Consider the following 26,865-nt stretch of genomic DNA (forward strand, 5'->3'; position numbering starts at 1 on the left):
CTTTGTTTCCCCATAATATTGTATTCACTCACAGTGACCTTCGGGATCATAATATCACGGTGAATGATGAATCACAGACACATTAGCGGGATTGTGGATTGGGAATGGGCAGGGTGGCTTCCCGAGTATTGGGAGTACACACCGATTCTTCGATGGATTGGATTGCAAATGCCTTGGACCAAACAGTTAGCTTCTCTACCCAGGTAGTAGCGGATACACAATCTCATCATTCAGTTCTAGGCTGCTAGGGTGTGTAATGTATGGTTCATTTGTATCATTGCACATCGGATGTTCCAGTTCCCATTCAAATTTACAGTTTAATGTATCTGTTGGCACTTTTTCAGAACGGAACTTCAATGTTTTTCATGTTCATACTATTCGGGGTGCTTGTGCGTGTGCCCACAAGGCTCCCCTTTAATGTAGCCAATGCTTCTTCTGCGCGTTTCCTCCCCTGCAGTCACCAACATTTGAGTGGTGCATCTGGGCATTCTTCTCGTGATCACATCTTCAGATGCAAATGATTACTAGAGCGATAGATATATGTTCGCTACCAGTCCTCTGCTTTGTATTTAGTACCAGCAGACCTCGGTGTTTTCAGCTGCGACATGCCAACATATTCCTCTCGATCCAAAGTATTGCTGTCATGGAATGTTCGGATAACTGAAGTAATAGCTTCCGAACTGGCCCAATGATATCTGCTATGCAGCCACATGTCAAGTCAGAACATGAGAAGCTTCATTCAAATACGTATACACATCTGTGTCGTAACCAGACATGGTGGCATGGTAGGGCATGGGACCGCTTTGGCATGTTTTGCACTGTGTAATGCACCCTTGATGTGCTTGCTTCTCAGCGCTTAAACTAGTTTATAAAGTCGATGAATGGAGAGAATAGCTCAGGTTCTCTACCTATTCACTCGACGGATCCTCTCGGTTTGTACCAAATTTCACTCACACATCCAAAATACTCAAGTCTGCGGTTCATACAGGCATCTATATCATGGATCTTGAAATTGGAGGACTATACATCATACTCTTTGTATGCCATCCACCAGGAAGCTGTCATTGGGGATTATACCATCACTTTGTGGCTCCACGCCCTGGTGTCGACCCCAACAATTATGCAGGCAGAGGCACCAGATATCATGCTGCCAATCTACTGCCAGATCCCAGTCCTTGGCAAGTAGAGATTGAGGAGATAGGTGTCTCAAGGTATGATGCCATGCTTGTTGGCTTAATCAAGATCGGTCATGTCAATATGAGTCCAGTCTATAGACAGTGGCTGGAAACGACAATTGACATGGTTACGTGCACTTCGCCCTCACGTAATATCCCGTTCGATTCCCAAGTTTGGGTGATGAAGGCTGTGAATCACTTGATTGGTTTTGGTGTTGTTGGCTGCAACAACTGCTAGAAATTGCAGACCAAAGCTATAACTTTCGGGCACGATCGGATTGTGGACCATTGGCTTCTGCGACCCCATCTTGTGGTCTGGTCCGCTGAGTGTACATTCAATAACCCAACGACTCCATGCTTCTTTCCTAGTAAGCACGTTCTATCACTGTTGCAACCTAATCCTGACTCCATAATTTGCAGCGCAAAAATTCATTCCTCCATAAATAACATTTTTGTTTGTAATGTATACATGAATCATGATGAGTTGTATATATGTTTTCTTGTAGTGACAGAAGCATAAATCAAAGGATATGGGCAGCAGTCTTTCTGAGCCATGAAGCCATGTGCTGGATAGCAAGAGTGACACTAGAACTTCGAGTGGGAGATGTTTTTTTATTTTTATTTTTTCAAATTGTGCTCTGCCGGGACACTGAACAGTAATGTATCCCCGTAGCTTGGCATAAATAAAAGTGCGCCACATATGAGTACACCCTCCGTTGGCCTCGGATAATTTCCCGCCAACTTAGTATAGAACTTATAGTTCATGTGTCACAAGGAGGTGAGTTCCATAAAAGGAATGTTTGGCTGGGACAGGGTTGTTTGGCAAGCTCACTAGCTGGCTCTGCTCTTCACCACGATAACCGAGCCGATGCGTCCCCATTGCTCTCCTCAATTCTGCCATTGCAAGCCTATGCTATAGTCCTGGTTTCCAATTTCAAGGAGTCTGACTCACAGGCAGGGCATCTCGTACTTTGGTATGATATTTCGTTACCCACTTGCACGTTTGGTTTTACTCATTTGTACCTTGACTCTCTAGACTTGTCCTCACGACCATAAGGACCCTCGCCTCAAGGTAAATGCATTGCGATTCTCGATGCATTAACAAAGTTTGAAGTTGTCTTGCTGGTGAAGGGATAACATGTAAGTACGGCATATCTTGCTCATGCGTCACAGTTTAAGGTGACGTCTGTTTTTAGGGTTCAGTTCCGTGTCTTTCCCCTTACCATCCACCTTGCTATCGTCAAAATATCCCGTGCTTCCTTCGTTGACTTCGGGCCTTTTTTTCGGTCACGATGGTGTTGATTTTTGCCTCGACGCAACGTATCGCGTTCTGGCGAGCTGGATATCTGGGAGAGTAATAGGGAGAGCCGTGCAAAGTTGGGATGTGATGGAGCAGGCTTGCGTGAGGTGGATATGCGCATTGACCGAACTCGATCGCCAGGTCGTCTCCTTTCGATCGACGCACCCATTGCACGTCTTCAACACCACCATCTACTCTCCGTACCGATCCCCGCAGCTGCGGCATAACACCGAATGACCATCGTCCCAAAGCCGTATGATCGAACGTTAATGGGAATACTAGAATTTGCGTTGACACGATATATCGATGTCCGGGGAGCAAGGGTGTGGGCTCTATGAGGGGGATATTATTTGGAGATGGTGAGGTGTTCGGCTAGGTGGATGCGGATATAGGCAGGGCACGCGGATGTCTGGTGCTGACGACCCTTCTCTCTACTTGAGCATGGGGCCGCACGGGATGTATCAACGACCATTGAGCAAGCCTCCAAGATTCCGTCATGCTACATAACAAACGGGGTGGCGGTTACTGTGAAGTGCAAGGTAATTGCAGGGAAGCAAGGATATCGTGCCGACAGGATGATTGGCGGATGAGATGTCGTGAGTATTCTATTTGGTTTTCGGCTTGTGACGAAGTTGTTGACGACCTCTGCAGTGCACACCAGCCGTCTCTCTATGGCGCCCGGCAGCTACGGTCCTGCTGACTGAATAGTGAAGTGATGGATTTCCTGTAAGTATTGCATTCATTGCCTTATGCAAGCTTCCACTGATGTTTTGCAGATTCTGACTTGGACATGACTGGATCGAGAAGAATGAGGGAGGGGCCGAGGGGTGGATGTGAGCGAGGGATCTAGATCTCAATGTCGGTGTCCGACGAGGACATTTCTCCTCCCACTCAAGCATGGATTCACGGTGTATCGCCCGCCGAGCGACGTCCAAAGCCTTGAACGACCTACAAGCAGCATTTCTTGTCGCGGGAGGTTCCGCTTTGGTGAGTGGAATCTTGTATGACTGATAGCAGCCTTGTTGACGACTTCCATAGTGTTTGCTATCATCCTAACTGAAGACCAAGGGCGGAACTTGGGGGTGACTGGCGAGTGCGGGATGTGCGCACTCAATCGTGACCGATGGCGAGGAGGCCCTCCTCGCACGTGGGTTGATTCGATATCCCGGTACGATGCGCCCTTAGCTAGTGACCAACTTCAAGACCTACGTGGCGGCATTTTCTTGTCACAGGGAGTTGGTTTTCAGTGAGTACAGTTTCGTTCTGAGTGGCAGCGATGTCGTTGACGAATTTAATAGCATCTGCCGTCCTTGTCGACTGAACCAAAGTCAAGACTTTGAGGTACGTATCATTTTTTTTAGAGGGACGTGCCGTCGTTGACTTCATCACCAGCACCCTGCCATCTCAAGGTTTTGACATCGACGACATTTTCGGGTCAAGAAAATTCTTGTCTGTGGAAGTTGGTAGGTGTTTCGTGTATGTATTTTGTTGTCGGCTACGGGCTAACGATCTTTGTAGCACCAAACGCAGCCGTTTCGATTAACTTACCACTTCTGACGTTGGCTCTCATGCCGGGGGAGGATTTTTTGTTCGGATTGACTTGTTTGCACTCGAATGGTCACTTTTCATGCCGAACAAGGGTCATCATATTGGACTCGAACCTTTAACCGTGGCTTCGGATCAGGACTCCGAATGCTACCAGAACCAGGGAATAGGGATCTCCTTGATGTCCTAGGTTAGTCGTCACCAAACCGTGATTCACAGTTCTAGTATCTGAGCTATCTTTTTAGCAAGAGCGCGTGGCGCGGATCAGATGAGAGACAATGAAGTCGAGGCACAACTTGCGCAAGTGTTATCTTTCAGGGTCTAAACTTTATTGACATCTTTCCCACTGTAGCACATTTGTCATTGCGGGACACGAGACGACAGCCACTACCCTAGGGTGGCTTTTATACGGGCTTTCTGCGCATCCCGAAGATCAAAGAAAAATATGGGAAGAGATTTCGCAAGCTTGCCTGCAGAACACCAAACTTTCCTCGAACGAGTATGATTCGATGCCATTTCTAAACGCTGCCATCAAAGTACGTGAAGCTGAACAAAGTTCGGACTTGTTACGCCGTTTTGATTTTAATCATTGACAGGAAAACCTTCGCCTACACCCTATCGCACCCACCCTTATGCGTAGGGCAGTTCAAGATGATTCCCTTCCACTGTCCGAACCGATCATTACCAAGGACGGGAAGATCTTGAAAGACATTCTTATCCCCAAAGGACAAACAATTCATTGTTCGATATACACGTATAATAGGTACGCGTTGCTGTTTCCGATGATTGACATTGGAGGGTCTAAGCATTGTCAGGCTGCCGAGTATCTGGGGTCCTGACGCAAATCAGTGGAATCCAAGCCGATTTATTGGCGACGGAGCTCAGCCGCTCACTCCGCACGGGATATATAGCAATTTGTGAGTAAAAATTGACGTACTCGTATTGAAACGAAATCTGAATTTGTGTCTGCAGGATGACAATTTGGTGAATCGTACATCTCACTCTAGAGACTCACTCGCTCAATTGATAAATAAGGCTCCGGAACGCGTTCATGCATAGGGTGGGTCTTCACCTGTTTCCGGTTTCCAGCACTCAATTCTAAGTGAAAAATTCAAGTTGGGAGTTTGCGTAGGTCACCTCCAAGCCAGAGTCTATGGCCGATATCTAACCTGGAACGATAGGATCATGAAATGCAAGTCATCATCGTCGACCTTGTGAAGCATTTCGAGTTCAGTTTACCTGAGGGTCTGAATGTGCAGGAATATCCGGCTGGACTGGTGATTGTCCCCGCGGTGGAGGGTAAAGCTAACCAGGGTTCTCAGGTTCTGTTGCGGGTCTCCGTTTTGGGATGACAGAGAGACTGTCATATTTCACATGGCGCTTTTGATCATTTCTTTGTACCTCAGCTGTACGTTACAAGCAAAAAAAAAGGTTATCTATCTGACTGGAGTATGGAATAACGATCCCTGCGCTGCGAATTATGAATTTAGGATTAGGTTGCAAGAGCAATAGAACGCGCTTACTAGGAAAGAAGTACTTCATGGCATCAGAATTTACACACAGCGGACTGGACAATAGGACGGGGTCGAGCAGGACGAGTGGAAGCCTCCTTGTTTCCGAAAGCTATGGCTTCAGTCTCCAATGCCTTGGACCTGTCGCAGCCGAACAGCACCAACATCAATCAAGCGATTAACAGCCTTCAGCACCCAAGTCCGACAAGTGAACGGGATATTTGGAGAGGGCGAAGTACAGGTAACCTTGTCAAGAGTCGCTTCTAACGACTGTCTCTTTGTCGGATCGACGTACCCGATCTTGATTAAGCCGACAAACAACAGCGACTGCCATGCACGACTCGTCCCATCAATCTCCACTTGCCAACGGACCCCAATCCTCCCCTACAGTTACGGCATGATATTTAGTACCTTTGCCTGCGGAGGTGGTCTCGGAACCTAGGGGCGAAGCCGCCCAGTGATGGTATAATCCCCAGTGATAGCTTCCTGGTTGATAGCGTGCGAAGAGCACGATGTATAATGCTCCAATTTCAGGAGACATGATATAGATGCCTGTATGAACTGGAAACTTGAGTATTTTGGAATGTGGGTGTGAAATTGGTACAAACCGAGGGGATTCGTCAAGCGAATAGGTAGAAGACCTGAGCTATTCCCCCCCATTCGTCGACTTTATAAGCTAGTTTAAGCGCCGAGGGACAGGTACATCAGGGGTGCGTTACACAGCGCAAAGCATGCCAAAGTGGGGCCATGCCACCATGCCTTGTCATGAGGAGGATGGGTATCGGTATTTGAATAAAGCTCCTCATGTTTTGACTAGACCCGGCACGGCTGTATAACTATATCACTGGGCGGGTTTGGAAGCTATTACTTCAGTATCCGAGCATTCCGACAGCAGTACCTTAGATTGAGGGGAATGCGTCATGTCGCTGGCTGAAAACACCGAGGTCTGCTAGTACTGAATACAAAGCAGAGGGCTGGTAGCGAACAGATATCTATCGCTCCAGTAATCGTTCACGCCTAGAGATATGATCACGAGAAGAACGACGAGATGCGCCACTCAAGTATTGTAACTGCAAGAAATAAGCAAACGCGCAGCAGAAGCATTGACTGAATTAAGGTAGAGCCTTTCGGGTGCAAACACAAATAGGGAGAATGTCAGACCTCTAAACAAAAACAGCTATTCGGATAGTACTTACGAACATGAAAAAAGCATCGGGGTCCCGTTCTGAGAGGGCGCTAACGGATAAATCAAACTGTAAATCTGAGTGGGAATTGTAGTATCCGAAGTGCAGCGATACAAATGAACTGTACGTTCATACCCTAGCGGCCTAAAATTGAATGACGAGATTGCGAATCGAGTCTAGGGCACTATCAGTTGACATGGTAGAAGAGGAACCAGCATATGAGAGTTGGTACGACTCGGTTTCCTTATCACGATGAGGAAACGGGGATCTAAAACCGTTGCAACATCAAAAACCATCACATATGAGAAACTAATCGAGAATAAGAGCCAGAACATCCCACTCATATTGGAAAAGAGCTATCTGAAACTGCGATCAAGGCCAAGTCATACTCCAATTCCTTGGAGTATTTGTACCCGGGTAGAGAAGCCAACTGTTTGGTCCAAGGCACTTGCAATCCAATCCATCGAAGAATCAATGTGTACTCCCAATGCTCGGGAAGCCACCCCGCCCATTCCCAATTCACGATCCCGCTGATGTGTCCGTGATCCACCATGATATTATGATCCCAGAGATCACCATGAGTAAACACAATATTATGGGGAAACAAGGTCGGCATATTTCTCGCCTTTTCAAGCTTGGCGGGACCTACTTGATCATCGTCCCGAGCGCCGGTAGCCCGAAGAAGGGTTGCGTAAAAGGAATGCTCGTCGTCGCAAGCTCTGATATGACGACCTGGGATGCGCCCACCGTAGACGTCCTTTCCGTCGACGCCGTATACGCGAGTACCCCAAGGGTTAGAATACGATCGCATGCAGTCTAGAATCTCAGAGAGCTCCTGCATGACGGTATGAAGCTCCTCGGGGGATAAAGATTCGATAACATCCTGCAGCATTTTTCCAGGTATACATGTCATGAGGATAGATCCCTCCCGAGATCTCATGTTGGGAGAATACTCGCCGTATGATATAAAACGGGGCGCAGGCACATCCATAGAGCGTGCGATGGACATAGCTATCCCCTCTGCTTCACGTGCGTGTGGGCTGAATTTGAGAACGAGATTGAAGCGTAGAGAGAAGACGCCTTCCTGGATGAGATCTTGTCGGAAATAGTGGCAGTATATTTGAGAAATCGGCTATTTTTCATCTGCGAATGAGGTTCCCTATCCAGTGACCTGGAGAAGGTAATCTGAATGGAAGTACTAGATTCTAGCAGAGGGAGTATGAGCTTACAAAAAGATAGAAAGACTAAGACTAACCGTGTTCATAGCAATGTATTTTTGAGTTCCAGGACGGTCATCAAATATGATAAACCACGCTAAGTTGCAACGTAAACGTTTGACAAAATCAACAAGTCAGCCACGTGCCCGTGGACTCGGCCGCTTGTTCCGAATTCGATAGTATTAGATGCGCCTCTCAACTCTTCGTGTCATCTCAATCGAATCTCAATAAGATGATGGCCGTAGCCCTATCCGTCATAACCCAGGAGGTTGATAATGGTCGGAGACAGAGTAACGCTTGGGTAATGATGCTGCCATGGTTTGGGTATGAACAGTAGTATCGGAGATAACATAACACAATGTGTGTACTTGAGTGCGATACTCTAACGCGCAAACACAAGCAAGATCACACAAGTGCTTGGGTGTTGTGTTGAATCGAGAGGGAATCCGGCCCGGTAATCCCGGCACTACACGTCATCGTATGTCTACGGACCTTGACTTGTCCGATCCTGCTGCTTCCTGTTGCCAGCGACCACCAGGCATCGACTTCTTCCATTGTTAATAGTTAAAATTCCCCTTTCCCAGGGCTATCTAATTATTAAAGCACACAAGGTCGAGGTATGTAGGACAATGTTACCCCTTCTGCTCTTCCGCTAAGAGCTGCCTCCCATTTAGATGCCGCAGGGACCTCTCAGCATCTGTATTTGCTCCAAGTGTGGCTCCTCCTCCTCTAAAGACATACCCAAAATAAACCTTCGTCTTATGCAGTCATTCCTGTACACTGGCACTTTTCCCTCAAGCGATGATTTCCAGCGAGCACGAAATGTCAAGGAAAAGCTTGCCGAGTACTTGACTCACCTCGATGCCGAAAGGAAGAGAATGGAGGAGGCTTTGGCCGTCTACGAACGCGTTTTGGCCCCGGTCCGTCGTCCTTCCCCCGGAACTTTTGATGGAAATTTTCACGTGGACCAGAAATTCACAGTCTTACCACGCTCATCGTATAAAAGGAAGTCCTTGGGTAGTTTCGCATGCTTGTAAAACATGGAGGGCGGCTGCTCTGTCAGTGCCCTGAACTTTGGACCAACTTTATTGTTAGCCATCGCTTCGTACACAGAAAAGACCCCTGCTCCATGCTTAGAGCCATCGTGAAACGTTGTCAAAATCTTCGCTTTGTGTTCCGCTCTATCGCGAAGCGTACCACCCCAGAAGAAAACGAGGAGTTCAAGGCACTCTTCCAAATACTCCTCGCACATTCTAAACACTGGATCATGGCTGACCTCAGCCTCGTTTCCGATCTGATACCCATGCTTTCCCAAATCCGCGGTCGCCTTCCCAATCTTTGCCGCCTGTACTTTTCCTCCTCGTATCCTGACGTCGACGTCATCAATGCTTTTGAATTTGCGCCACGTCTAATAGACTTGACTATCGACTGGCAATTTCATCAAAAAACACAAATTATTTTCCCCGCCTCCCGATTAATCAACTTTGTTGATCGCCGTATCCCTGATCCTCGACATCCAACCCATCCATCGAGCCTGGATATCATACGAAATGCCTCTAACCTCCAAACCTTTCACAATTCCGATGCATTGCCGTCGCGTATTACGCCCCGAATACGACACAAACATCTCACTACCCTCAACATTTGTGATTCAGGCTTACTTGGCAGCCTCACGCTACCAGCCCTGGCAGATGTCACCCTCGCGCGCCCACCTACAGGATTCCCACCTCGAGCAGACAGACTCCAGGCTCTCCACGACCTCATATCCCACTCCCACTGTTCCCTTCCTCTCCCTCCGGCTACTGGAAACACCCTTGAACCGCTACCTTTCTGGCATTCTCGAGCGCTCCCCCGAACTCGCATCTCTTGAGCCTTGAGTTCTTTCAGTGGCGGCGAACTGACGACAGTCTGCCTCAGGACCATCATCGCTCATGACGGCTTAGGTGTCAGCATCTTAGGACGCTCATTTTCCTCCGCCACTTTATCCGTGTTGGCGATACGGACTGAGACGGCTGCCTAAGTTTGTTGACGCAGTGTTCGTTGACGCATGTGGCTAGTGAGATGGAAGAGCTCGTTTTTGAAGACTGTCCAGGTCGATGTGGATTTGCCTGTGTCTTTGTCTTCAGCCTGATGTAACTGCGGCTGAAAGGGCTGAAGGAAGAAGGGCTCGGCATTTCGCTATGCGCGAAGAGCTATGACGGGTCGACGATAATTGTATGAGATCAATCCCTACGTATACTTCTCCTTAGTAATGGTGAACCAGAACAAGTCTTTGTGTTTTGAGCGTGTGTTCATACCCCTTCTGTAGGACGACGGCACATAAGAGCTATCTTCAGCTTAACGGAATATCGCGTTGAAGTCAGGCCAAAGCTTTTAGTAGACTTACAACACGTCCATTGCATTGACACTGGAAGGAAACGTACAACAAAATACTAATACAAGGGTCTATGATCTTCTCCAGTAGAAACACCTCATCACTCCTTGCTAAGCAGAGTGACGCGCAAAGGAACCTGTTCCCCTTCTTGAGCCCTTCCCTTTACGACCGGTGTAAGAGTCTGCGCTCCGGGAGCATGCTGCAGTTCTAACCCTTCTTCCGAGGGGCTAAACTCAAAGCTACTCAGAAGTTCTGTAATGACGTTCTGCACTTCCATGATCCTGCACACGGATGAGTGTATGATACAGAACATAACGATATGAGCAACACTTACGCAAACCTCCACCTAGGACGTTAGATCATTTAGTCTCGATTGTCATATTACGAGGCGCCGAGACGTACCCGATACATGCACGAATTCCTGCACCTATGCGATAAGACTGGTCATTGGGAAGCCTTTGGAAGGTGACCAAACTACGTACTGAATGACATCCTGCGAATGGTACGGTGAGATCAAGGTAGCGCAGGATATAACAGGGTTCCTCACAAATTTGCATACACTCCCAAGGACGTTTGTTTGCTCCGTGGAAGATTCAGAAACCTATCAGGGTTCCATACATCCGCATCATGTCCCCATACGCTCGGTAGCCTACAACGGCTCAAATATCAGCCGGAGACAAGTCCAACGCCACGAAAGTTCACACCGGTTGTAAGTGTATAAGCGATGCTACTATGGTCTGTCCCTTCGGAATAGGAATGTCGGACATGACACTCCCATCCAATGCGATAATGGGTTCTGAAAGGGGTATAACGTCATCTTGAGCAGCAAGTCGTATCAAGGTAGTAACGAAAGGGTGAATGCGAAGGGTCTCCTGCAGGGGTGAAATTGACCTTCGGTTCGGTTCATGTGGATTAGAAGCGTAACTCACTTTGATTACAGCATTAAGCAGAGGCATGGAGTCGTAATCGTTAGAAGTAAGATCGCCTTGGCAGCGTTCCCGTGTCTGTAAGATTTCTTCGCGGATTTGTGACTGGATGTGTGGGTGACGACTGAGCTCGTATAGGATCCAGGCTGTAGTTGTCGCGGTAGTGTCATGACCGGCAAGAGTGAAAGTGCTTGTCACCGCCAATTATTAGAGGAATCCCAAGCAAAGAAAGGATAATCGAGCTTACGATAATTGAGAATATATTTCTTCGTCGCTCATTCGTTTACTAGGCTCTTCCGTAAGGTAAGACAACGCTGCCAGTAACGGAACTTAGATAGAAGAGCTGAAGAGGAAAGAGACACCACAAACCAAGAACGTTCACAATATCCCTCTCGGCTGTGTTCATGTCGTTTGCAACCACGTCAACTTGCTTCCGGAAAATCTCTCTGGCGATTCTTTGCGAAGTGTCTCTAAAACGTAGGGGTCGAAGTACATCTCTCGCTGGTAACAGCTCAAGTATCCTCAAGACGAAGTCGGGGAGCATGCGCCAAAGAGACCCATATAGAATATCTAGGCGGGACAGAGATGAGCTACCCTCGCTGCTGTAGTTTCGGCATCAGATCAGGAATCACTGATTTAAGTATAGTACATACAATATATTCCGGAGCGCATCTCGCAGTTCTGATGCACCCCCTTCCCCCTCGAGAGCATGGAAGCTGATATCGGAAAGCAGCTGTGGAATTAATCAGCTACTAAACCAACATATCATTATTAAGAAAGCCTACTTATACCGATGATGTCGAGTGCGACTTTGCTTGTCCACTGCAGAACGTCAACAACACTACCTGCAGCATTGTCCTGGATTTCGGTTTTGATTTTATCCGTTAGCTACCGTAGAAAGAAAGTCAGATAATAGCCATCAAGTACTTCGAGACGAAGACGCACTCTCGATGCAAACGTCTGGAACAGAGGAAGAAATTGACGAAGCTGAGAAGCAGAAAATGCAGGATTCATGATTTTACGCTGCCGTTGGTGTGTGATCCCTGGATGGAAATGAATATGACAAAGATACGACACAATTTGGGAGACATTATACCATGGACTGTCACTAACCCAGGACCAAAAAATGCATCCGATTGCCGTAGAGCATCTGATGTCTTTGGAAACCGGTATCCAGATGTATGAAAAACGTATTGCAGGGCCCTTGGATCGGATAATACCAATACATCTTGCTATATCACCCAAAGGTCCAGCTTAGTGCTTAGTTCACCAAAGATGACATATGCTCACCCCAAAGCATCCCCCGATCCGGTATACTGGTCCGTATTCCCTAAGCCACTGCGTTTCCAGGTCGCCAACATGGTCCCGATGGCGCATCATCCATTCGTGTCCTAATGAATGACATCAGTGATAATGGGAAGAAGCTACGCAGATAGCGAACCTAGCAGAAAGGATGGGCGTAGGGGACCCCGGACGTTTCGGACAGCCTTGCACTTGGACCGCGTTCGGATAACGGCCAGGAGAAAGGCCAGGAGAAAGGGAATAAGGATATATGAAATAGAGGGCATACGGAAGAAAGTATAGAGAATAACGGACCACACTGAAGATCCTTTTTAACTTATCCAGGTACAAGCCGAACTTGAAGATATACGTACAGTGCCGCTTGGCGCTCCTTGATTTCAGGAAGAAGGCCTTCTATGCATGGATGTTCCATGCTGTTCAACGGGAGCAGTCGTATTTTGTGGTGTGTATCGAGAGAAGAATACTAGAAGAGAGTGTGATTGGCTAGCAATAGGATGTCATGAGACCCTAGAGCAATTGATAACACAGAGCAGCCCAATTCCACCCCGCGGCTTCGGGGAGTTAAGTTTGCTAAATGGTGTCAGGTTTACATGGACTGTAGAGATATCAGGACCCGTGGACCACCAATGGAAGGTAAAGTTCAAACAAACAGTGGTCCCGTGAACGTTTCTCAGAAGCCGGAGTAAGGCCATTAACACCTAAACTTTATCGGCTAACGACATGAATAAGCAGTAGTAATTCCGGACCCTTCATGGTGCTTTTGTTGTGATTAATAACCCCGTGCCTAGAGCGCTTAAATGCTATCGGCCTGCGTGATTAACACCCCAAGAAGAGCCCGAGAAAAAAATATTAACAAGAAATCAGTATGCGATTGGTGAAGTTCAAGATCCTTTGAAACATGAGATGGACGTGAGCCACGTACGCAGCAACAGGCAAGGTATAGAGAAAATCAGACGCCCATTAGCAATTAACAATGACATTAAGCCATGAGATGACGAGTGATGGTCGGAGAGAAGCCCGAAGCGAAACCACTTCAAGAATCGTTTTTGCTGTCCTTGAATCTATTCTTGATAAGACGGGGTTATACTGAGTTTGAATTCATTTCTTCCTGCCTAGAACCAATACAAAAATCGAACCCGGGGGATGGACTCACGACTAGAATGAGGTGAACTTGACGGAACGGCATTGTCATCTAACACTAGGAGGATCCGCGGCAAACCACTTCAGGGCCTTGAAGATTCACCTGCCGTGAGCGGCCGGAGGAAGGCAGAACCAGATGTTCGGCGCTGGGACTGACATGAGAAAGGCACGGGCAGAGGCGCTTATATGATAACGCTATCACTTGTACTTGAGCATCGGAAAACGGGGAGATATCGACTCTTGCTGAAATATTTGTGAGCTAGTCGATACCAATTTTCAAGGGTGCGCCGCGTGTGCGTCTTCAATGGTGACGGTCGGTGCGATGCATGTCTCAAGGTACCAGTAGATTAGTAAAAGGTGAAGGCCAACTGATGATCGTACCTCTGACCCCTGCTACAATTAACAAGGCTCTCGAAGTGATCTGGGAGCAGGATCCAGGTGAATGTGACTACTTTTAGACCCAGAAGACAAATAGACAACATACATTCATGTTCAACGTCGTTAACACTGCGGCTGAGCCCCTAGTAAAAGAACATTGATTGTCAGAAAATAGCTGTTATCGAGAAGTCGGTACTGAGTAAAGGATGCCGTCACCAGTAATTGGCCGGAAGCAAACGAAGGATGACGATTCAACAAGGTGGATGTGGCGCGGGCCGTCCTTGCCTTGAATCCCGGCGGGCCGAGTCAATAACCTCAACAGAGTTTGTACTCCAACTTCACTCATTCTTTGCTATGGAGCAATTGCAAAAAAGGCGTCTTTGGAAGCCACATCCTGCAGACTGTACAGTGTACGGGGCTGCGCCGTGACATTCACTGAAAATCGCTGATCGAAAGAACTGATTTGTGGCTTCATAACATCTATTGAAAACATGACGGCGACGTGGCAATGAAATGTACAGACTTATTTAAATACTCCGAAAATTCTTCGGAAGCTAAGCGTAAGTAAATAGTATGCACAAGAGAGAGGGTCCGGTCTCGACTTGTGATAAGCAATGTTGTGAGGCTCTAAAACTCACGACTCGGCAGCATCAGAGGCCCTACTTGTTAAGCGCGGTTACAAGTAACGGAATTTGCGCTCCTTCCTCTGCCCTCCCTGGAACGATGGGGATCAAAGCCGTACCAGCAGGACCATGCTGCAGCTTCGAAGCTCCCTTGGGCATACTGAATTCGAAGTTGCTCAAGAGCTCTGTGACCACGGATTGCAGCTCCATGACGCTGTAAAACAGTCAGATCTCGGCGATGGGGTGGCACTAATCTGTACTTACGCAAATCTCCATCTGCGGGTACAAGGATCATAGGTCAGATGTGAACTTGTTGGAAAATGCGAGATAATTCTGGCAATCCGGCATTCCGGCATGCTGAGTAAGAGATTGGTAAGAGAATGATTGTATAGAAATTACTAGAATAGGCGTAGTTTAGTATAAATATGCGAAGTAAATGGGCAAACTCCTCACGAGTTTGTAACCCAGAGACTAGAGGTCTTACAAGCATTGTACTAGGATACAGTCCAAAATACAACAGAACTATTACTCGCAATACTCAATGTACGTACCCAAGGCATCCACGAATACCAGCGCCTGGATTAGCAAAGACTAGTTGGTGAGGGCCAATGCATCCGCGTGGCAGGTCCGAGTCCTATGCTTTTTTTGAACAAAAAAATATAAGAAAAACATAACAATAATAATTGGATTCGTGTACTAGTAACTATAGCGGATGTGTACAAAAATAAACTGTGAGGTTCGTCTGTACCACTTCACATCCCAAAAGGTTACACACGCTTTGGCGCGTGAATGAGATAACAAGAAAGGGAACCGCCATCATCGATAAAATAAGTGGGAAATGGCAATACAAAAACGTGTGAAGAAAACAAGGCGGCTTTTCTGACAACAATACAAGGTCTCCTTACACTTCTGACACCTCTGGAGTCCAACCACCTTCCCGTCCGCGTCAAACTGGTTCTGTTTCGCATCCCCAAAGGTTACACACCACACAATCTTCGTAGCGTTGGAGCTCTCGGACCATCGGGCCTGTACAGTGCAGGCTGCAGCAATCCTCAACGCGCCATACTCCGATGCACTTTGAGTTGGTGCAGGAGGCACTTCTGCATGTCTTTGGGAGGGTGTTGAGGATGGAGGGTGGTGGGCAGTGGGATGGATGAGTGAAGAACGCACGATCCTTGCCTGTAATGTGATAAGCTATGACAGAAAGGAGTAAACTGGGGGCAGTGCTCACCATCCTTCCTAGTTTCTAAAATAACGATGAATGACAGGACGTAGCTGACCTCCTCGTCAAGCAGCAGGGCACAAACATATGGATCGACTTGGTAGAAGCAGGGGTTGTGACCATGCGCCTTCGCATAGACTTGACAGACTATACAAAGTCTAATATTAGCTAGAGAATTTTTAGAGAAGGGATTACACACGTTTTGTGTCGCGTTCTTCCTTCATCCAGTTATCAGCGCTCAGCTTGACCCAGTAATCCACCGCCGCATCCACGAGTTCCTTGTCCCAATTGATGCATATAATCAGAACGTCGCCACCCGCAAAATCGTGCATATTCCGGAAAACCAACATATGGTGCACCTACAGGGGTTCAGTCAACGATGACAAGAAAACATGGAAACGACGCACCAGCCCAAGGATCATAATATCAGTCCAACTCTCCATATTCCTGTACTGCTCCATATAAGCCCATATCCCCTTCATCACGTATATCTGGACCCTAAAATCCACGAGGTTTGTAGGCAAGAGACGACCCATATCGATGATCCAGAAAAAGAGGTTCTATGACATGAAGGGTTTGTCAGTCTTCCACACAATGGTCTTCTGGCGGTTCTTCACGCTCGCAATCTAGCGGTACCACTGTTGGAAGGACAAGAATGCATCTCGCTCAATGGTGATCTTTTTTTTCTTGAATAACACATCGTCGTGAAGAGTCTCGATCTTGGAAGCAGAAAGAGACCTTGAATACTGGAGATGAAGATCAGCCAAAGAACAAGAAGAGAGAAAACTATTGAGTGCCAATTAGGAAAGAACGGATGGATGGACAGGAAAAAATGGGAATCATGAGAGTAGAGGCAAACGAATAGAAAAGGTTCCCACGATGAGCTCAGGCAGCCAGGACGGCAATTGCCGTGAACGAATAGAAATATTCCCACGGTTTGCTCAGGTAGCCAAGTCGGCAAATGCCGTGATGGATTGATACCCCAAATAGATTTATTCCCACGATCAGTTCAGAACAGCATAATAACCGAGTATCCTATATACATAGGACTCGGAATCATCAGCAAAGTCTATCGTTAAGGAGATCTTAACGCTTACTGAAGGTCAGCCTGTGAAGCGATTGCCGTACCATCAGCGAGCGAAATGCACGGAGGAAATAAAACCATACAGATTCGCATAAACCCCAAGAGAGGTTTGCTTAACATCCCGGCCGTCAAGAAATCGACGGGGATTCCACTCGTCGGCATCTTCTCCCCATACTGAAGGAAGTCTAGACTCTAGTCAACGAATTGGCCCTCAGAGTGATTGAAAGAGTGAGTTATATACCGATTGTACGTATATATCGAAGCCAAGATGGCTTGTCCTTTGCGAATGGGGATATGCGAATACACTTGGCCATCTGAAGTGGTGATAGGCTCGGAGAGAGGCAGGACGTCATCCTGGGCGGGTTGACGGTACAGAGTATGCCCGAGGGGATGGAAACGGAGGGCTTCCTATTGCAGTCCATGTATTAACACTTGCCAGAAACTCCCGTTATATCAGACTCACTTTGATGCAAGCATTCAGCCAGACCATTGAATCGTAGTCGCTCGAGGTGAGCGCTCCCGAGGTCTTCGATTTCGTTTGGGAAATCTCTTCACGTATTCTGGCCTGATCCTCAGGATGAAGACTCAGCTCATACAGAAGCCAGGCCATAGTGTTCGCAGTCGTGTCATGGCCAGCCAACACGAACGTCCTGAGAATTCCAGTCAGCAAATGGAAGTCGACACGGAGTTCGAAGCAGCTTACGCCAGCTGAGAATCAATTTCTGCATCGTCCATCTTCTTCCTCGCATCATCATTAAGATGAGACATTGCTGAGTCGAGATAAGAGATACGAGTGGTGTAAAATGTATCGTACATACCGAGAACATTAACGATATCCTTCTCAGCCGGATGTATATCGTTTTCCACTTCCCTAAGTTGCTTCTCGAAGACCGGCCGCGATACTTTCGTTGCAACGTTTCTAAAGTGACTTAGCCGCATAGTTGCTCTACTCGGTATCCACTCGAGAGGCACTAGCAACCATCCAGGAAGTATCCGCCAGAGCGCGGTATACAGGAGTTCCACTGTCGTTGGCCACATCATAGACTCGCCGCTATTCAAAATGATGAGTACGCAAGATACTACACAAAGTGAATCATATTTGCATACAAAAGATTATTAACCGCTGCCATCAGCTCAGTCTGTCCGCCAGTGAGCGAGTTGAACTCATATCGGAAGGAGGCTGACAAGCCGACTGTGAATCTACTTCGACGATCATGAATGGAAAATGAAGACGCACTGATGCCTAGGATATCCAGCGCAGCCTTGCTTGTCCATTCGAGCATATTGAGCACTCTGCCGTCCTCGACGCGCTGGTTGATCTGCTCTGTAAGCTAATGCAACAGAATAAGATACTGTCATCAAATCCCATGTCTCTCTCGCACCTTCATAGCTGACGCCTGAAAGACGGTCAAAAAGAGTCGTAGTTGAGATGCCGTAAAGGCGGGACCCAGGATTTTCCGTTGTCGTTGGTGGATTTCACCTAGGTTTCCCATCAGAAAGAGAAGCTTGGTGATCACAAGTTCCGCTAACATACCTTTCACTGTGGCTAGTCCTCGTCCCATGGCAGCCCCGTTAATGCGATCCGTATCTCCCGTTTTTGGGAATCGGTATCCAGACGAATGAAATATGTATTGTAACGCCTTGGGGTCAGCAACGGACAAAACATCATGCTACCCTGGACGTCAGAGTCGATAATTGAGAGATAAACAAAAGCTGCTAACTCCGAAGCACCCCTTTGTGCGGTATACGGCACCGTATTGCTGATACCATTCCGTCTCCAAATCTCCGACGTGCTGACGAGAACGAAGGAGGTGTTCATGGCCTGTTATATTTAGAATACAGACCAGGCGATGAGGCCGAGACAACAAACCTAAGAGGGCCGAAGGACTCGGAGGTCCACGAATCTTCCAGACTATAGATCTGCGACCCTTGAAGCGCAGAAACGCGAAGGTAAGAAACAGTGCGACTGTAGGGAAGACGAGGTAATGTATGATGGACTGCATGTTGTATGGATCGAAGGAAATGTTCTGAAGAGGAAGCCAACACGGACGGGCTTTTATCAGTGAATCCAACTGAGCCCGTCATAAAGAAGTCTCCGATCTTCGTGGAGAGGGTGACTACATGTGCCAGGAACTTCAACAAAACGGCCCCGTAGATTCAAAGTTCTTTGTCAAGACATTCGGATAAGCTGTAACCCAGCACATTGTATCAAACGAACGCAGGAGCACAATCAGTCGGTTTATCGATTAAACGTGGGAACTTCTGCGAAACGGGCCCGTCAAATTCTTAGTTTACCAAAAGCGTAAGGGTCCTACGGCAGCGCTTGGTCAGATAAACCCTGTCATCAATTTCGCGAATCAGGGCCTGGGCCAGAAAATCCCTGAACTAGGGTCATCGGGCGGTGAACGGTCGTCTTCGTTTTTGCAAATGTGGAGTTGACTGCCGAAGCACGGCTATCCTTCACATCATTGCACTAGACTTACAAGTCAGTATGGACGGTGAAGCAAAGCTCAGATACTTGAAAATTACTTGCCAGGAAGCAGGCAGGGCTCATTGAAAGGTATTTAAATATTTTTGAGCGCTCACAAGCTGTTGATGGTATTGTCATCTCCGGGTAAGGATATTGCCGACGCTGATAACTCACTGCGAAAAAGCGATATCTTTATCTCAAGCCATAGGGCTGGACAAATGTTGGTACCGTAACACAAGAAGATAATAAGGCGTCTTACTTTGTATCTTAATTTTCAGGCGTGAATGTCTTCACTTGTCACCCTGGAATGAATTCACATTTAGCCTACCAAGGAATGACAAAGCTGTATATCGTAGCTCAGTGTATGACGATGTCTAGGTTCGTCCTAGCATGTATCGAGTTAACACGTTGGTCCGGCGGAGCAAGAATGCGACCCTTCTCACCTCAATGCTTCTTTTATCTCATCACCGCGGAGTCGACCGAGTCTATGGAACCAATAAATTTTAAACGCTTAGAGGTGCGCATGGTCATCAATAACGCAAATGGCACCAGTCGACCTGCAACCGCGAGATAGGGAAGATGGCAAGGCAGACGGAGCGATACTCATACCTCCACTAGCACTGCAACCCTTCATTGATAGGCACGATTCTGTCGGCACCTCGAATCAGTGTGAATCTCTTGAGAGGATCCTCACGTTGGCCATTACGATTCATCGAGGCTTCGATCAGCAGTTGAAAAGTTTGCCGAAAAGTGAGGGAAGAATAATCGGCAGGTGAACAGTCTCCCATGACGTAGCTGGGATCAATCAGAAAGAGAAGAACTGGGCCAGGCCCTCATTGCATTGGTCTGCAATATGCATTACAGGACCACTGGCGATCTTTAAAAACACAAGTCGTTCGGCGCAATATTAGACGCGAAGTCACTAGTCACTAGAGAGCTGCAGACAGAAATCGGCGTAACGTCAACGCGAAAGAAATGATGTACGTACCTCCACTACCATCTACCAACCCTCCATCGGCAGCCATAGTTTTAATATGGTACTACCAATCAGCGCGTGTCTCTTGAGAAGATCTTCCATGTTCAATTCTCTTGGCGGTTATAATCCATGTGTGGGGCATATGGGCGAGGTGTAGAGGTTCGACCTGGAGAACTGGTGTTAGTGATACCGCATCATCGAAAGAACGACAAACGCACCTTTGTCGTTTAAGCTGACCGGGCGTCCCTTCCCAATAATTCTGGCAGCGTTGGTCGTCTAATCAATGGTCCCTTCGCAAGGTCGATACGAGTTTCAAAGCGGCCTCGAACCCGAGTGAGTGTGGAGTAGAGGATGAGAATGTCGCCTTGTTCGAAGAGATGGGATGAGCCGCGGGGGTTGGTCATTGTAATGAGGACGTCCTAAAAGTTTCAAGTCTTTTCCCACGGCCACAGTTGTTGGAGCGACCAATGACCATGTGATCTAAACACGGTCGCGACGCGCGTTCGAAATGCTCTCCTATTCTTAACTTAGCCCAGGCCTCTTCCATTTGCGTTGCCGTCCATATCAACATCTGTCCAAGAAGAATAGAATAAAATGTCTGCAACACACCAGCGGAGGACCTCGACTCGAACGAGGTGACTGAACAACCGCTCATCCTGTTCACCTGCGGCTCCTTTCCTGACGTGATGCGGATCCATGCCAGTGATCGGTCCAAACAGCAGGGGCAAACGCCATCCTTGAAATACGTGCAAAGTACTCCCGGCTACTAAGAATTTTTCTATCGTGAATTTAGCTCCTGAATAGGAACGTTTGGACTGAAAAAAGAGCGAAAACTACGGACGCTTTTACGAAAGTGTGGGCGGGTCAGTGAAGCCCCGACATGCTTGGATGGTGGATTGAACAATTGACTGGCACGCCACACGGACTGCACTAGGAGTGCTGGTAAACGACAGTGTTATTTGAACTTAGTTGAAGGATGCTGGAGCAAAATATGGTTCATTGGCGAAGAAAGACAGGTCGTGGAGATTTATACTTTCCTACAAATAAGAATTTCAGACATAGTACGGGGCAAAATTTGACTGCATGGAGGAGACACCGCAGACCCTGGGATCGAACGAGGAAACCGCTTGGGCGAGATTCCAATTCAGCGATAAAAGCACAGTATCCTGAAGCACGAGCAGAATCACATCTGTACCTGAGTCCACTGCCGCATGTCAAAAGACAAGGAGAAGACTAACGCCCTAGCAGACATCGTGATTCGTGAATTAGAGAATCGCTACAAATTTTCCAAAAGAAAAGGCACCTCAATAACGGTGTCGTGAGGTCAGGTCAGGTGCGGCATACACAAGGCTGACCACTAAGAAAACAGGAGTAGTCTGGAATTAACATCAGCCGGAAAGACGCTCACAAGCCAAGAGAGAGACTTAGCGAGACGCATAACGAGTCTTCGCATTAAGTACTCGGACAGAAGAGGAAGGAGCTAACTTGAGAACGAGGATGGAACAACAGAGCCAATTGTTTGATACCAGAATCCAACGGTGAGGAAACGCTGGGGGCAGGGACGAATGGAACTGAGAAGATTTGAGCGAGCTCAAACCAAAGAAAGAGGTCGACATCTCTCTCCCCTAGTTAGGTCGTCAATTCATTGATTGTTGCCTCTCTCCCTGGATCAGGAAATGCGTAAAACCCGTTGTTTGACAGGATCAATTCGACGCTGACAAAGAAACAAAACACACCTACACCGGGGGTCCAGGCAAGACCGTCTCCCAGCTGGCGCACCCGGGAAATGTTCTCCAGGGTCCTGTAGCGTGAACTCTCCTTTGCGTCAGAGTCATCCCGCTAATTGGCCCATCCCAGAAAAGCAGGACGGCGTATTCGATGCATGGAAACGCGTCAGAGAAACCAAGACGACACGATGCTTGAGTGATATTGCGCCAACTTTCTTTGACTGTAAAGGTTGGGCACCATGGTCACCGAATACTGACCTGACAGATTATTAGTCCGCTGCTTTATAGATAACCAGAAAAATCTCACAGGCTTGCCCAGAGTTCTGTCCAAGCCATTGGCGACAATGGCTGAGTCAAGGAAAAAGACTAATCCTGAGTAATCCGGTCGCGTAAGGATTGTCTCACAGAATGAGAATGAGTGAATAATCAGCGAGGAAAGAAATCATGTATTCGACGTGCAGTGATGGTGGTGGAAGCGAAGACTCGGGGTCGGCTTGCGTCGGCTGATAGACACGACGCTGCCAAGCGCCACCAAACATCACCAAAAATGCAATCCTGCCTCGCGCCGGCAGTTGCTCGCAGCCTTCAAGGTTAGTTGGAACCTCGCAGTCTCGATTTTTTTCTCGATTTCCCGGAACAACGCTTCTGAAATATTGGTGACAAATCCAACGAATTTCCTCCAGAATTCTCAGATTCGCGTCGGACCGTTTTTCGACCAGCTGAGCCCGATTGAAGACAGGTTTACTAAGTATGTTGATCTGGGTCACGCCGAGCCACTAACTAAGTACGTCGAAGGAGCAAATTTCTCAGTCTGGACAGTCAGATTTGGGTGGATTACTCGAAGTTCACAAATTCTTCGTCGTTGATAAAGTTTCCTCGTTTCTTCGGGGTTCATGTGACTGCTGGCACTCAGCGTATACTTCATAGCTTCTTACTAATGCAAGTATCTACCATGGCAATTTATAATGGATTGACAGTAGTAACATTCTACGGAAAAGCACGTCCTCGTTCATTTTTCATCTCATCTTAATAATACAGCAATTATTCAGACATACTCGTGGTCAATCCATTGTATTTAGTCATGGCCAGCTGCTCAAGTATAACTAGGGCTTCGCACCGTCACCGTATAGTACGGTTATACGGGTGCCGTCATACGGGTACCGTGCCCGTTCCGTCTGGCGAAATAACTCGCCCAGAGACGGACGGTATACGGACATCCCGTATACTGTTAGCAACTGTATAAACATGGCCGTGTATGTATCTAAAAATAACCATCATCAGATCACACTGTACGCGTGTTTGCCATACACTTAACATCGTACCATGATGTGCTGGCACCGCAAGCTCTTCAGCGCTACCACCCGATCTTCTTTCACTCGCTCTACTCAAGCTCTAACCCTTACCAGCATAGAATACTTTCTATTTCCTGCTTCTGCTGCCTCTATTCTACTACTGTTTCATCCTTTGAGTTTGACTACCCACACATATTGCGGAATAATTTGCCCCCCACTGGCCTGTGCACCTGTCAAATACTGCTGAATTTTAAGCCAGAGGAGTTCATGAAAGAGTATATAATGGTCCTTTTTTCGCAGACTTACAACCACATTCTGAGCATCATGACAGATCAGTGTGCCCTCGATGCCAATGGAAACTTGAAATCCCCCTCGAAATTCAATTTTTATCACGATGCAGATGACGACGTGCCCATGGCAGGACCTGGAGCTGCTCCAAAGCCCCAAATATCAGGTATGTATTATTCCTGCTACGTTAGTAGAAGGTCTTATAGGGGATGGATGGTAGCCGAGTTTTTGACAGCTCCCCGAGCCGAATGTCATCGGACTTTCTATGTGTGGTAAATTTGAACGGCGTGCCACACATAAATTTCTGTTAAAGTCAGATTCTCGGTGTGGCAGTTTCTTTGTTTGTCACTTTGTTTACTGTGACTCATGTTACTATCACGCTCTCCACGGAGTTGCTCGGCTGAACTTCCATTCAGCTCTCCAAACAGTGATTCTGAGAGAAAATGCGAGCTGGTGGTGGCATCTGCCGCCACCGAGCGAGGCTTTTTCGAGCAGCACCCTTATTACTGTTAGTTTTTGAAGTCCTGATCATAACTATTTACTAACTGATTCAATTCACCCACAATCACCAATGGCATCGGCTCTGATTCCAACTCTTAGGTTCAATCGTGTATAAGTGAGGTAGTTTTTGGACAATGGATACTTTCATGAGGAGCGAACGTAGCAGGCTTTGCCCCAGAGCGGGCCTTACAGGAGTTATTCAACGGCCATATTGACGACTGGCACGGCCATCTATATACCCGTACCATACCGTCAACCTAGTTCTAAGAGCATTGACGGTACAGTTATGGATCAGCTGTCGCCCGTCACTGTACCGTGGCTATACGGCCGTATACCGTATACGGTACAGGTGCGAAGCCCTAAGTATAACCCATGGCATTATCAGTTGTCACCCGTACTTATGCAAGATGATGGCCGGTCAATATCGAAGACCTCGATAGAAGCAAGTGCGAGTGCAAATGCAAATGCGAAAACGTTGTACTTCATACTTGCCATGTTCTTAATCAGCAGGTTTTGTCTGCGGGCTCCGTGGTATTATGCTGATCATTATCATAGGTTGGCTGACCAGAATTTTTGCATGCTTCCAATCCAAGCTGTCCTTACGCGATGCTTGCCTTCGCAGTACGTCTTCTTACACAGGCCTCTGTTGTAGGTCGGTGTGAAACTGCACCTCAGTCAAATGCCTTGACTTAGTCAGCTTATTCGGGTTCCATTGACACAGCTGCTCTGACTCTGCGGGGCCGTTTGCTGAAGTCCTTGGCACATGCACTGACACTCTCTACCAAATTCGAGAACTACCTTATGACATGCTCAGTTGGGTTCACTGATAAAAGCCCGTCCTTATTGGCATCCTCTTCAGAGCATTTTCTTCGAGCTGCACGACATGCAATCCATCACCTATTACTTCGTCTTCCCTACCGCTGCATTTCTTCTTGCCTTTGTGATTTTGCATCTCAAAGGCCGTAAATCTATGGTCCAAAGGATCTGTGGACTGCCGAGCCCTTCAGCTCTTTTAGGTTTGTGGCCCTCACCCCATCATCTAGTCTGTATTCTGAATTTATCAGGCCATGAATACCTCCTCAGTAACCGTCAGCACTTGGGAGACCTAGAGATGAAATGGTATCAGCAATACGGTGCCGTATACCACACAAAGGGATGTTTCGGGGTCAGTACCATTTGTCCATCTCTCAATTAATAGCTCTGACATCCAACACAGCATGACATTTTGTCCATTGCTGACCCCAAAGCGTTGCAATACATATTTCATTCGTCTGGATACCTGATTCCCAAAAACGAGAGATACGTATCTTATTAGTGCAGCCATCACAGGACCAGGATTAGTTGTTATGGAAGGTAAGCCACTGTGTCCCATGTCTCCAAAATTCATTGTTTTAATTGGAGTTGTAGGTGAAATACACCAATGCCAGCGGAAAATCCTCAATCCTGCCTTTGCAACCCAGCAGCTCCGACTCTTCCTGACTGTTTTCCAGGCGTCTGCTACGAAGGTGCCAGAGGGACATAGGCTTCCATGACAGTGGGCTCATTCTGTTACCTTAGCTTACAGAGCAGATCAACCAGCGAGTCAAACATGCCAGAGTAATCAATGTACTTGAATGGACAAGCAAGGCTTCACTGGATATCATAGGCATTAGTACGTTTAATCTTCCATTCACGACTGTCAAAGCGGGTTCACAGTCAACTCACCAGCATCCTTCCGATATGAGTTCAACTCACTTGGCGGCGGACAAAGCGGGCTCATGGCAGCGACTACTAATATTTTGTATGGATCATTCATTTCTTGTACAGTATATTGCGTACTTATCTTTGAACAGTGGTGACTCCTTGATGTCGCCAACATCACTGGAGCTTCTGTATTCTTTGCTCTGGTGCTTACTTCCTGAGTGGTTGGTTGTTCCGCTCGAGTGGCTACCCAATAGAGTTACCACATCGGCTGAATCGCTTTAGACACACTGCGATGAAGGTATCAAGGCCCATCTATGAGAAGCAACTGAAAGAGGTAGCGAACGATGTCCGTCCGGCTGAGAAGGATGTCGTTAATGTTCTCGGTACATAAGATGCATTGTATACCAGACGTATCTCTCATATCTCAACTAAACAACGATGTAAAGAAGAAGATGACCAACATAGAAATTGATTCTCAGCTGGCATAAGCTGCTTTGAACTCCATGTCTACTTCCATCTGCTGACTGAAATCATCAGGACTTTCATGTTCACGGGCCATGACACAACCGCAGGCAGCATGGCCTGGCTTCTCTACGAGCTAAGTCTTCATCCCAAGGATCAAACCAGGATACGTGAAGAGATTACCCAAACCAAAACCAAAGCCTCGGGAGCGCTCACCTCGAACGATTATGATTCGATGATCTGGCTGAATGCTTGTATTAAAGTGGGTTTGATATCATGAGAGCTCTTAAGTGATGATGTATGGACTTTCGACTTTTAGGAATCCCTCCATCTTCATCCTCTGGGGCATACTGTTAAGAATCAGGGTATTTGAGCTAATACACAAGGTAATGAGTACTCAAGTAAAACCCAAGTTGTGAGCGAGGATGTCCGTAAGCCGAGTTCCAACCACTAAGATGGATCCATAAGGGTGTTAACAAGCGCTA

At 47.3% G+C, this 26,865-nt stretch overlaps 7 protein-coding genes across 7 annotated transcripts; 3 read left to right on the forward strand and 4 right to left on the reverse strand.

Annotated features, from left to right (window-relative positions):
- Window positions 1-3,372: 3,372 nt before the first annotated feature.
- Window positions 3,373-5,372, forward strand: EV420DRAFT_1651559 (cytochrome P450; the record flags this gene model as incomplete). Its single annotated transcript, XM_060478564.1, has 11 exons — window positions 3,373-3,466; window positions 3,514-3,721; window positions 3,774-3,816; window positions 3,868-3,884; window positions 4,373-4,556; window positions 4,617-4,783; window positions 4,836-4,937; window positions 4,993-5,004; window positions 5,056-5,080; window positions 5,137-5,148; window positions 5,202-5,372. The coding sequence occupies 11 exons, from the start codon at window positions 3,373-3,375 to the stop codon at window positions 5,370-5,372; spliced, it is 1,035 nt and encodes a 344-aa protein (XP_060322855.1).
- A 1,683-nt stretch (window positions 5,373-7,055) lies between these two features.
- Window positions 7,056-8,487, reverse strand: EV420DRAFT_1623303 (kinase-like domain-containing protein; the record flags this gene model as incomplete). The annotated part of the gene is made up of 2 exons (XM_060475929.1): window positions 7,056-7,799; window positions 8,425-8,487. The coding sequence occupies 2 exons, from the start codon at window positions 8,485-8,487 to the stop codon at window positions 7,056-7,058; spliced, it is 807 nt and encodes a 268-aa protein (XP_060322856.1).
- Window positions 8,488-9,061: 574 nt separating this feature from the next.
- Window positions 9,062-9,802, forward strand: EV420DRAFT_1651561 (uncharacterized protein; the record flags this gene model as incomplete). The annotated part of the gene is made up of 1 exon (XM_060478565.1): window positions 9,062-9,802. One exon carries the CDS (start codon window positions 9,062-9,064, stop codon window positions 9,800-9,802), a length of 741 nt encoding a protein of 246 aa, XP_060322857.1.
- A 604-nt stretch (window positions 9,803-10,406) lies between these two features.
- Window positions 10,407-12,800, reverse strand: EV420DRAFT_1666379 (cytochrome P450; the record flags this gene model as incomplete). Its single annotated transcript, XM_060478982.1, has 15 exons — window positions 10,407-10,587; window positions 10,641-10,652; window positions 10,709-10,733; window positions 10,789-10,799; window positions 10,854-10,955; window positions 11,009-11,178; window positions 11,236-11,422; window positions 11,480-11,546; window positions 11,602-11,834; window positions 11,886-11,965; window positions 12,043-12,120; window positions 12,178-12,275; window positions 12,329-12,464; window positions 12,523-12,623; window positions 12,674-12,800. 15 exons carry the CDS (start codon window positions 12,798-12,800, stop codon window positions 10,407-10,409), a joined length of 1,608 nt encoding a protein of 535 aa, XP_060322858.1.
- Window positions 12,801-15,491: 2,691 nt separating this feature from the next.
- EV420DRAFT_1316622 (uncharacterized protein) lies at window positions 15,492-16,765 on the reverse strand (the record flags this gene model as incomplete). Its single annotated transcript, XM_060468693.1, is given in 6 exon segments — window positions 15,492-15,608; window positions 15,628-15,854; window positions 15,907-16,044; window positions 16,097-16,256; window positions 16,305-16,643; window positions 16,695-16,765. The coding sequence occupies 5 exon segments, from the start codon at window positions 16,431-16,433 to the stop codon at window positions 15,492-15,494; spliced, it is 771 nt and encodes a 256-aa protein (XP_060322859.1). The 5' UTR covers window positions 16,434-16,643; window positions 16,695-16,765.
- A 106-nt stretch (window positions 16,766-16,871) lies between these two features.
- EV420DRAFT_149878 (cytochrome P450) lies at window positions 16,872-19,460 on the reverse strand. The gene is made up of 14 exons (XM_060470975.1): window positions 19,297-19,460; window positions 18,852-19,240; window positions 18,703-18,803; window positions 18,516-18,651; window positions 18,364-18,461; window positions 18,219-18,312; window positions 18,089-18,161; window positions 17,800-18,032; window positions 17,685-17,751; window positions 17,445-17,631; window positions 17,223-17,389; window positions 17,065-17,166; window positions 16,995-17,005; window positions 16,872-16,946 (listed from the first exon to the last, which is right to left on the reverse strand). Exons 2-14 carry the CDS (start codon window positions 18,982-18,984, stop codon window positions 16,933-16,935), a joined length of 1,416 nt encoding a protein of 471 aa, XP_060322860.1. The 5' UTR covers window positions 18,985-19,240; window positions 19,297-19,460; the 3' UTR covers window positions 16,872-16,932.
- A 5,658-nt stretch (window positions 19,461-25,118) lies between these two features.
- Window positions 25,119-26,406, forward strand: EV420DRAFT_1753256 (uncharacterized protein; the record flags this gene model as incomplete). Its single annotated transcript, XM_060480444.1, has 8 exons — window positions 25,119-25,251; window positions 25,300-25,400; window positions 25,452-25,538; window positions 25,663-25,740; window positions 25,793-25,886; window positions 25,943-26,015; window positions 26,068-26,301; window positions 26,327-26,406. The coding sequence occupies 7 exons, from the start codon at window positions 25,119-25,121 to the stop codon at window positions 26,198-26,200; spliced, it is 699 nt and encodes a 232-aa protein (XP_060322861.1). The 3' UTR covers window positions 26,201-26,301; window positions 26,327-26,406.
- Between the last annotated feature and the right edge of the window lie 459 nt (window positions 26,407-26,865).

This window comes from Desarmillaria tabescens, assembly GCF_030435595.1.
Source record: "Desarmillaria tabescens strain CCBAS 213 chromosome Unknown EV420scaffold_100, whole genome shotgun sequence".
NCBI lineage: Eukaryota > Fungi > Basidiomycota > Agaricomycetes > Agaricales > Physalacriaceae > Desarmillaria > Desarmillaria tabescens.

Bases quoted from the DNA above. Each gene is read 5' to 3' on its own strand.
- EV420DRAFT_149878 (XM_060470975.1), bottom strand. From the start codon at position 18,984: ATGCAGTCCATCATACATTACCTCGTCTTCCCTACAGTCGCACTGTTT. The intron at 18,462-18,515 runs GTATGTTAGCGG...TGGGAAACCTAG, and splicing joins AGGACTAGCCACAGTGAAAG to GTGAAATCCACCAACGACAA. The intron at 17,752-17,799 runs GTATGTACGATA...ATCTCGACTCAG, and splicing joins GGATATCGTTAATGTTCTCG to CAATGTCTCATCTTAATGAT.